The following is an 11,177-nucleotide window of genomic DNA, read 5'->3' on the forward strand; positions in this document are numbered from 1 at the left end:
AAAGGAAACAGTCCCCAAAAGACATCTAATAAACTATATGAACACATGGGTAGGTGAAACCTTATACATGGACCTGCACCTCCCTTCAAGATACAGAAAAGAAAGGAAAGCAGTGATCTCTCTCTTGCTGTCATCTAACTGACTGATTTAAACACATTTCAGTCTTCTATGCTGCATCTATAAAATGACATACATTGTAACTAAGACATATACAGTGCATGTATGTATATGCAAATGTACACATATACCTCTAAGAACCTACTTGACCTTGTAGGTAAGAAAAGTTGGCTTCCTTCAAATTTAAATTTTTTTCCAGTGCAAATATTCTACTAGACAAAGACTTTACCGCCAAAATATCTGACTTTGGGCTTGCGCGGGCTTCTGCAAAGTTTGCCCAGACAGTCATGACCAGTCGAATCGTGGGCACAACGGCTTACATGGCACCTGAAGCTTTGCGAGGAGAAATAACGCCCAAATCGGACATCTACAGCTTTGGCGTGGTACGTGATCACTCTCTTTATTGGTTTGCTTTGATTTCTTTAGAGTATGTGTGCATGCACGTGGCACAGCATACACATGCCAAGAGCCAGAGGGCAGCTTGCAGGAGCCGGTTCTCTCCTTCCACCATCTTGGTTCCCAGGGATCAAACTCGGGCTTGGCGGCAAGTGCCTTTAATTGCCGAGCCCTCATTCCAGCCCCTGATTATTCTTTTAAAATAGTGAATTAAATTAGAATGTTTTAGTACATGTATTTTGTTTAGCTCTCCCATATAAATATATGAACGATTTGTATTAGCCTATAGTTACAGAAAAAGGTTTATGAACAATTCCCAATATGCAAAATTTTTAGTTGAATTTTTTTTCATTGCTGCAAGGGATGATTGGCTTACCACGAATTCAAATGAAGCTTAAATCGAGTCAGAGCACCAAGTTAGTCACACCACATAATACATACTTTTCTTCTCTTGCCTTTTTTGTCATTTTATCATCTCACAGTCAGAAGTGGAGAAAGAGGGGTAAGATTAATGGGGCATCCTCTTAGTCTTCCAAACAGGCTTCACTTATGGAACCAGAACTCTATTCCACGCCACGTTAAGACACAGGGTTGTGAAATGTGGCTACTGGTTGGAAAATAAGATTCTCCTGAGAGCCCCATAATAACGAACAGACCTGGAGTTCCCAGAACACATGTGCAGTACAGCTCTTTGATATCGGCGTCCCTAGGCTTTATACAGGAATTGCTGGGTTGATTTCTGTCAGCATCCACGCTCCATGCCAGTGGTTAGCACAAGAAGAAAGCCTTGCCCAGCGTGGTCAAGTCCCTGGCTCATCCACTTTCCTTCTAACTCCCACTTGATGTCTTCGTGTTTTGCTAATGGATCTTTTTGTCTCCCTAGGTTTTATTAGAGCTAATCACCGGACTTGCGGCTGTGGATGAAAACCGTGAACCTCAACTACTAGTAAGGAATCCATTTTTATCAGTCTTTTCCTCTCCTGCCTTTGTGGTCTTAAGTTCACGTGTGTAAATATGGCATGTAGAAATGCCCTCTCTGACTGTGTGTGATGGCGTGGTGAAAGTGCATGCTGTGTGTCCATGTCGCTGGGATGTATTTGTGAAGCCTGAAGAGATTGTTTCTATAGTCTCTGTTCCGGTGTCTTTGTAGCAAAATGAGAAGAAAGCCAATTCGCCTATGGCTTATTACTTTCTAGGGTATCCAAACCCTGGGTGGCAAAATCATTTTCATATCATAGGAAAAAACTTACAGATTTCATTCATATCTGCATAAGAATATAAATGCTGGTAAAACTTCATGATTTCATTGTGGAGTGTTTTACTTGCAAAGTTAAAACACTTTCTTCCTTTACTACTATTCCTACCCTCCTCATTTTTATATTGAACATTTGATTGATAGTTTATAAGTAGATGAGTTAAATGATAGCTAAACTTTAGATAAATTACACCACATCCTTTAAAGATTATATGCATCTTTAAAGATATATATAAAAACATGTATCTTTACATATATATCTTTATACATATTTATAAAGAATATATATGTGATACTTATATATAAGGACATATATGTGTGTGTCTTTGTATATATCTCTAAAGATATATTATTATTTATAATTTTTTTTACATTTTTTAACAACTATACTCCTTTTATCCTAATTTATTTGTATGCCCTATTGGTACAAACTATTCAGACAATAGACATTTACTAGATCATGTACGAGAATTAGGATCAGACGATCAGAAGGTATAACTTACTTGTTCAGTCTTGATGCCAGGGCTGGAGAGATGGTGCAGCAGTCAAAAGGTCATTCTCCTTTTTCAGAGGGCCAGGTTTATTTCTCAACACCCATGTTAGGTGTCTGACAACTGCTTATAACCTTAGCTCCAGGTCTGAGGCCTCTGACCTTCACAGGTACCTGCATACTTGTACACATAGCCACATACAAAAACACACACATGCATACAGATAATTAAAATAGGACTTTGTCAAAGGGCAACAAAAGTCTTAGTGGCAAAACTAAATTGAGTAAACTGTAGCGTGTGAGATTGTTACAAAGGTCCACCATAAAACAGAAATGTCCATGGTCTGTTGAAAATGCAATATTAAAATAATATATGAAGTATATTTATATTAGAAGATATTTATGAGAATAGTCTAATGGTATTCAGAATGTTATAATGGCAAATTTTAAAAAATTATGTTAACCAGAAATATAAAGTTCTCTGTCCCATCAGTTACAGGAGCTCAAGAGAGAAGCCTGAATTGGAGAGGCCATATTTAAGCTGTTACTATATGGACATAGATAAAGTTCGTGGCAGGGGTTGGATTAAAAACATAAACATTATCTGTGCACAAGCATGTGCACACAAACTTAAAAAAAAACAACCAGCAGACTTCCCCACACAGTACATCCCTTGAGTGTACCCCAAGTCTCAGAAATGGGACTGCTGTATGCTCTTCTTCAAAAGGATCTTCATTTTTTTCATTAAATTTTTTCATACAATAAAAAAATAAACATTAGAAAAAGAGAGGCCAGGAAGAAGTTCAGCATGTAAAAGTGCTGCCACCTAGCCTGACCTGCGACCTGACTCCTTCAAGCTGTCCTCTGACCTCCACCTCCCACAATAAATAAATCAATGGGAAAATCATTTCTTATAGGAGAGGTTAGCAGTGCAGGTTGGTGCTGGTGGGGAGAACTCTTTCCTAGCTTGCACAAAGCCTTGAACTGGATTCCTAAAACCAGAAAAACAAGACAAACAAAGTCCCACAGGGCCAGAGAAGAGATAAGGGACTAGGGGTGACAACCTGTGCTTCCTCAGCTTCAGCTTCTGACATAAAGACCTCTAAGGGTCTCCTACCAAAATCCTCCTTCCCTTCAGTAGGTGTAAAAGTCACCACTTTGGTTTGAATAGAAATGAAACTCTGTGAGTCACAAGTTTGCACTGTGTCATTTAACCGTGAAAGTGTAAAAATCAGGGAACAGTACACTCTGGAGTGCGGGTACGGCTGGCAAGTCCTAAGACTGTAATGTCGGGTACTTGTGATCTGTCTCTCAGTGAGCCTACTTTCCACTGCTGTGTCATTTCACAATCCTTCTTTTGCAAGGGTTTTGGAATGTTATGTTCCACTCCTCGCTCGTAATCCTTCCTTTCGATATAAATCTATTTGAGCTACTACAAAACATACCATAAACCAGGTGTCTTAAAGTGACAGAAAGAAAGCCTCTCAATGCAGCCAGAAGTCTGAAGTCAAGTTTTGATAAGCCCACGAGTCCCTCCTGAGAGTCCAGGGAGACTCTTCCTGCCTCTCCCAGGTTCTGGTGGCTTCTGGTATCTTCGGCTTATAGCCCTGTCACTACCAGCTCTGCTGCTGGTGGTCGCAATTTCTTCTTGGTCTTTTTCTTTTTGTCTCATATATACACACACACACACACACTTGTCATTGAAGTTAGAGCTTGCCTGGATAACTCAGGATTTACTTACTGTTTTATTGCTGTGATAAAACACCAACCCACCCCCGAGTGTAGAAGAGTGTATTGGTGCTTATGGTTCCAAAGTCTCTTGCAGGGAGATAGGGTAACAAGTGGCTGGTGTGACAGCGGGAGCAGGAAGCTTGCAGCCCATATCTCAAACCACAAGCTCAAATCAGAGTGAACTGGAAGTACAATGAGGCCTTAAGCCCTCAAAGCCCATCCCCACCCCTCTGCAAGTGATAAACCTCCTTCACAAGGCTTCACCTGCCAAGCCTACCCAAACAGCACCACCAATAGAAGCCTGCGGTGAACATTCCATCCAAACCACTAAACCCAAGATGACCTCTCATTTCAGATGTCCACAGAGATCGATTTTTTCACGTGAGGTCATATTTACAGACTCCAGGAACCAGGACATAGACATACATAGATACATGCTTCTGGGGCCACCACTCATCTGACCGTTCAGCCCACAGCACCTCCTCCTCCTCCTCCATCGCCCAGTCTCCAAGTCCTTCTTTCTCTTTGGTTCAGCATTCTGAGTTCCTGTGAATAAGCCCAGGGTGTCTAAATGCAGAAGGTGAAACAGTATTCTCGGAAATGATCATGCAGGAAGCTGATGCTCCTGAACTGGCAGGTGCTGCCAGGAGGAATGCGAGCAGTTCGCTCATCACAGAAAGACGAGAATTGTAAAGCAGATGGGTAGGAGTGGACGGGAATAACACTAGTAAATCAGCGATGCCTGCGCGCGCGTACATTTCCTGATCTAACGTCTGTCCCACGTGGCTTCAGTTCCTAAGGAGGTTATGAAAAAAATAGGAAAATAAGAGTTCAGGTTCTTACAAAAATAGACGAATTTAAATCATTTACATCTGCGTTCTGATTTCTTTCATTTTGGAGCTTTTGACCAAGTTTTCATGCCCGTGTTTATAGCTGGATATTAAAGAAGAGATAGAGGATGAAGAGAAGACGATCGGGGATTACACCGACGAGAAGATGGATGACGCGGACCCTGCGTCCATCGAAGCCATGTACGCTGCAGCTAGTCAGTGTCTGCACGAAAAGAAGAACAAGAGGCCGGACATTGCGAAGGTACCCTCTTATATCCACAGGCAGCGAGGGCTGCGGGCCGTTAGCCTTCGCGAAGTGTGTGTCCCGAGGCGTCTGCATAATGTTCTTGTATTCTTTCTTTTTAAAGGTTCAACAGTTGCTGCAAGAGATGCCTGCTAAACAAGAGTGAAATAGACTATATATATATATAATCTACGTATAACACACTCGATAAGCACTCACCCTTCACCTTTGTTTTTTAACGTCTTGTGGTCCTGAAGACTGAACAAGCACTTTGGCACTGAGCTACATCACCAGCCTGGTTTTTGGTTTTGTTTTCCTAAATGGTCTTTATGTTTAACACGGCAGCATGGTGCACTGTACTGACTGATTAACGGATGCGTTGACCCGCTGCCAAAGTGACAGTAGCATGGTGGCACTTGGCCCCACCTCCTTTGTATGGAGATCATTTTCCATGGCAATATCATCAAATTACAGCAACTACAAGATTCAGAAAAACAGTACAGCACTAGGGAGACCCTAGGGTTTGGGGTTTTGTTGTTGTTGGCCCTAGAAGTCCTGATACTCTCTCTCTACAGACCAGGCTGACCTCGAGCTCAGAAATCTGCCTGCCTCTGCCTCCTCTGCCTGTGCCACTACCATATAGCCAGAGACCCTGGTTTGAAGCTCAGCAGACTCCGCTAATCTCCTGTAAAGCTCTGGTCCAGCTCTCAGCTACCCTAAACCTCAGATTTGGCTTTTCTGTCTTGTTAATGAACTCTGTGCTCCTGTAAATAACTCTTCCTATGCTCCTGGTACTTAACCCCAACCTGTACATAACTTCCATGGCTCCTCCCACCGCTCCTCCATGGCTCCTCCCACCACTCCTCCAATACGTAACCCCCACACCTCCTCCTGTACGTTACCCCCACCCCTGCTCCTTTAACCCTAATTAAACTCATTGGGTCACCATGGGTGGACTCAATCATTCAGTCTGCCTTTGATATCCTAATTTGAATGAATAGATGCTTGCTTGTCTCCCCCAGGGAAAACTCACACACTTAGTACTTTATGTGGGGCGTAACAGAACCAATGATCAGCTTGGGGGTGGTACTTGCATTGTCTCTGCTATGTGCAATAAGACAGCAACTGGAGCTGATCTGTCTGAGGGTGGAGCACCCACCCAAGGGGACAATCCTGATGTCATCCCTTCCCATGTGGCAAGAATGGCAGGCTCTTTTGCTGTACTGGGTGGTTTTATGTGTCAGCTTGACACAAGCTAGAGTCTGCAGGGAGCAGGCGCCTCCACTGAGGAAATACCTCCTTGAGATCCAGCTGTAAGGCATTTTCTCATTTAGTGATCAATAGGGGAAGACCCAGCCCAAGGTGGGTGGTGCCATCCCTGGGCTGCTGGTCCTGTGTTCCATAAAAAAGGTGAGCTAAGCAAGCCAGAAGAAGCAAGCCGGTCAGTAGCACTTCTCCACGGCCTCCGGGTTCCAGCCCCGCTTGAGTTCCTGTCCTGACTTCCTTCAGTGATGAACAGAAAGGCTGAAGTGTGAGCCAGATAAACCCCTTTCTTCCCGACTTGCTTTCTGGTCATAGTGTTTTGTCACAGCAATGGAAACGCTAACGAAGACACTTGCTGTAGTGGTGGCTGCATTGGTCCTGCCTGAGTGAAAAGACACGTAAACAAGACAGCAGTGGTCCGCCTGCAGGCGGAGTCTCTGTGAGGAAAGTTCCAGAAAGGCCATCTTCTTGTCGGTATGCAATGGCATGCCCCCTTGATGAGTGGAATCAGCTGGCCATTTCAGACTACAATAAGAAAAAGGTGCAGATTCTGCCCTCTGCATTATTCTCTGAATTGGCATGTAAAATGAAAGAAAAAAAATGAGACCAGGGCAAATGTCCTTTAATGCCATTGGGAGGTAGAGCCAGGCAGTCTCTGTGAGCTTGATACCAGCTAGGGCTAGAGTGTATCTTTCTCTCTCTCTCTCTCTCTCTCTCTCTCTCTCTCTCTCTCTCTCTCTTTCCCCCACGGAAATGGTATGGCAGTGAAGTATACTAAAAAAAAGTTTCTTCTATTCCAAGGGACTGGAATTTTTCTGGACCTCACAGCCAGTAAATAAAATTCCTTGCGGTCACTTAAGGCTGATCTCCTACTGTGTAGTCAGCCCGTTTGCTGAGCCCACATTTAAGAGAACAGTGTAACAATCAACCTTATTTGCCTTTGATTCCCATATAGTCTACTTTTACAACCAAAGCAATGAATAGTTGTAATCTTGAGTTATCTAGTCTTCCGTGTCCCTGACCTAGGAGTAATACATGTATGCTTTGTTTGTTTGTATTGTGATAATCATTTGATGAAAACAGCAAATATATATTGAAAGCAATCTTTTGAAAGCGGTCTTATAAACATGAATATCCATAATCATTGAAGACAACAACATATGGGTATTGTTTGATAAACAATGATAAGTGTAATACTGTTTGCTATCTGGGTCAGTTGGGGTCAGCTGGAGTAAGTAACTTGATTCCTTGTGTTGGGGGAGGCCGCTTGTTCATTCCCAACTGCCCAGCCTGGAAATAATCACTCAGAAACTATATTATTTAAATCACTGCTTGGCCAATCACTTAAGCATATTGCTAGCAAGCTCTTACATCTAGTATTAACCCATTTCCATTATTTTATGTTTTACCACAAGGCTTGTGGCCTACCAGCAAGGTTCTGGCTGGTGGCTTCATGGCATCTCAGTGACTCCACCTACTCTCTCTATATATATATCCCTTCCAGCCTGGCTATGTTCTATTAAGCCATTGGCTAAGAGCAGCTTCTTTATTCATTAGCTAATAAAAGCAACACATATACAGAAGGACTTCCCACACCACCCTTGTTAAAAAAAAAAACTGTTAAAGATTTCTGTAAGGTGTCCCCCATTCCTTCCCTGTGCAATACTCTCTGTGCTATTCAGCCCTTTGTTAGGGATAGCAACATAAACACACACAGATATACAGCCAAAGAAAAGGGACAGATTCACAAGATGGCATTTAGACAGACACAGATTCAGACTCATACAACAGACAGACAGGTGACAGAAGACACAGGAGAACAAAGTAGAGAATTCAGACCTGGGCTCACTGTTGGTTAAATGACACCAAAGAGAAGTGCTGTATTGATTTCTGTCCTTAATGCAACACCAACATGTTGTTGGTAATTGAGTTTATTAATGCATTCAAGCTGATGCAGGATGGGCTGCTAGCTTGCCATTTCATATGGAGGACTTAAAATACAAATTACATGTATGCTGAATAGTCCTCCCTGTGATCTCCACTCTTGGAATCCGTGGGGAGAATTTGTCAATGAGAAGGAGGAAGGAATGGGAAATATCCCTTATGCATGATCTTTAATACAGAGGAAGGATAAACCTCACTGCTGCACAGGGGCCTTAATAATGACCTGGTGTGATAATCATGGAATATTGTGCTGTTGAACTGTTTGAATTGGAGGAGACTTTTACATGATAAATTAGCTCTTAAAGCTGTAGGGCAAGAGAGTAGATGGAATCAACCTAGTGTTGTGGAAGCAGAAAAACTAATATAACCACACAACCCTGCTTTAAGACAAAACTTATATGATCTATGGGGGTTTGAATAGGTATGGCACTATTAGGAGGTGTGGCCTGGTTGAAGTAGGTATGGCCTTATTGGAGGAAATGTGTAGGCTTTGAAGTTTCATAGGCTCAAGTTCCGCAAGTGTGGCACACAGTCTCCTGCTGCCTGCTGGTCAAGTTGTAGCTCTCTCGGCTCCTTCTCTAGCACCACGTCTGCCTGAATGCCTCCGTGCTTCTCACCATGAGGGGAATGGACTAAACCTCTGAACTGTAAGCTAGCCCCATTAAGCATTTTCCTTTATAAGGGCTGCTGTGGTCCTACTGTCTCTTCACAGCAATAGAAACCCTAACAATGACATAATCCAAGACAATATGAGGGAAATCGCTCTCTGGTGGGTGGCCCACAGGAACTATCATAGATACCTAACTGGGGGTCCCCTGACTACTGTGAACTGGAGGACAATAGAGGAAGGACAAATGTGGAAATAATCACGCATGAGAGAGGCAGTGTTGCATGCCCAGTCCGTTGTATCAGATAGGACCAGGAGATTTAACAGAGGCTGGTTCAGCAGTTACCTTGGGACTGGTACGGTCTCTAGTGGCTCTGATGAGCGTTGTGGCATGTGTCCTTTATTAGGAAAAAGCGCCCCTGACAAGTCTGAACAGTGTGGACTGATATGTAAACAAGCTCATAAACTAATAAAGCAATCAAGAGGGATGATTAAAAGAAATCAGACAAAGGGATCGGTGTGGGAACTAAAAAGCAAATTTGAGGCCAGATTAGTGTCAAGACAAAGTTCCTAAGGAAAAAAATGATAGTGAAATTCAATAGAGCCTCTGGAAGGCTCAAAGGCCTGAAACAAAAGCTTAATTAATACATAAATGTCAGCAATGTAAATGAAAAAGACTGTTTGTCCCCAGGATGGGAATTAGATATCCACCCCCAACCAGAATAAGCTATGCACACTCCTCTCCTGGGAGGCAATTTTCTGTGCATGGAAAGTGTTTACCCAACCTAGAGACCCCTCAGTAGCCCAATGTAGCCAATAGAGAGGCAACAACTAGGCACAGCTTAGCCCAGAGACAATCAGATGTGTGGGATGGTAGCAGGTGTGACATGGCTGTGCTTCCTCTGGGCCCTAGGCCAGCCCAGGCACCAGGACTCAGCCCTAGCCCCCACGAGCCTGTTGCAGGTGGGAATGCATGTCATCCCTGAAGTAGCACTGCAGCCTGAGGAAATGGAGTAACTCGGGGCAAGTGTTTGTGGATAGTGGCGGGTAAACTAAAAACATAGCTCCCCTTCAGACAGCCGTACGCAAGTCTGGACTGTTGAGAAAACAGTCGATAGAAGAAATGGAAACTTTTGTGGTGTATATGGGACCACACTGTCATTTTCCCTTCGTATTTCCGAAGCTACTGACTTCTAAAATCAACTGGCAACTGGTTAGCATGATGGGTGGTGGTCCTTCAGAGGTCCTGCCACCCTTTGCACAAAGGCTGCATTTCACACATGGCGTAATGCTAAGTTCTTGGTGTTTTAAGAGATTTAGAAAGACATCTGAGAGCTAGAGAGATGGCTCAGTGGTTATGCCCCTGCGGAGGACTCAGATTCTCAGCACCCACGTCATGGAGTCTACAAACCACCACCTGTAACTCCAGTTCCAGTGGGTGTCAATGCCTCTGGCCTCCAAGGGCACTTACAATCACATGTACATACCCATCCCAACACCTACACATAATTAAAAATAAAACAGATTTTTTTAAAAAGATTTATTTATTTATTATTATGTATATAGTGCTCTGCCTGCATGTATGCCTTCAGGCCAGAAGAGGGCACCAGATCTCATGGTTGTGAGCCACCATGTGGTTGCTGGGAATTGAACTCAGTACCTCTGGAAGAGCAGCCAGTGCTACTGAGATGCCATATCTCCAGTCCAATAAGGCAGATCTAAAGAAAGAAAAGAAAGGCTTCTGAAACACACCCAAGTACGTGGGAAATCAGTTCACACAAGGTTCAAGGGCCACACATAACTCTGAAGTCCTTGGGTAAAGCACAGAGGTCATACAACAGAGTAAGGGGGAAAAAGGCCCCCAACAGCCTGTGCCTGTCCGTGTCAAAACAAAGCTCGGAGTTTGAACAGAAGTCCCTTGTTTGGTTGGAAATAAATATTCCTAGAAGCTATAAGGTTAGTGGAAATTCCAATGCTGGGGATAGGGCAGCTCCTGAGTTCTTGGCCAGGATGCTGTCCAAGCAATACAAGGCAATTTCCACTGCTGTTGGTTTTTCACCAGAACTAGATGATAAGACCCTAATACTAAAGACACCACACACTTTGGTTGTGGAACATGAGGAGATCAAGCTGGAACTGGGCTAGAAGCTTCCTGCCAACTAACTCAAAGTGCTGGAGGTGCTGTGCAGGCTCCTGGGGAAAGATCGTCAGCAGCATCCTATGCGGCTGTGATCCCTGCATGTTACACTACAGACTTGGGCAAGAGGGGCCGCCAACACAATAGTGGTACAATTGTTATG

At 43.5% G+C, this 11,177-nt stretch overlaps 1 protein-coding gene across 4 annotated transcripts in view; it reads left to right on the plus strand.

Annotated features, from left to right (window-relative positions):
- Irak4 (interleukin 1 receptor associated kinase 4) overlaps positions 1 to 7,442 on the plus strand; it is a 27,091-nt gene extending 19,649 nt beyond the window's left edge. For all 4 annotated transcript variants that reach the window (XM_041642599.1, XM_041642600.1, XM_041642601.1 and 1 more), the window contains exons 10-13: positions 317 to 500; positions 1,397 to 1,459; positions 4,923 to 5,081; positions 5,188 to 7,442. In XM_041642599.1, the coding sequence (XP_041498533.1) occupies positions 317 to 500; positions 1,397 to 1,459; positions 4,923 to 5,081; positions 5,188 to 5,229 (448 nt within the window). In that variant the 3' untranslated portion in view covers positions 5,230 to 7,442. The remainder of the gene's footprint in view (positions 1 to 316; positions 501 to 1,396; positions 1,460 to 4,922; positions 5,082 to 5,187) is intronic.
- The last annotated feature ends 3,735 nt before the right edge of the window (positions 7,443 to 11,177 follow it).

The sequence above is a fragment of the Microtus oregoni genome, unplaced genomic scaffold, assembly GCF_018167655.1.
Source record: "Microtus oregoni isolate MIOR12 unplaced genomic scaffold, Mior012 000077F_ref0000221, whole genome shotgun sequence".
NCBI classification, from domain to species: Eukaryota; Metazoa; Chordata; class Mammalia; order Rodentia; family Cricetidae; genus Microtus; species Microtus oregoni.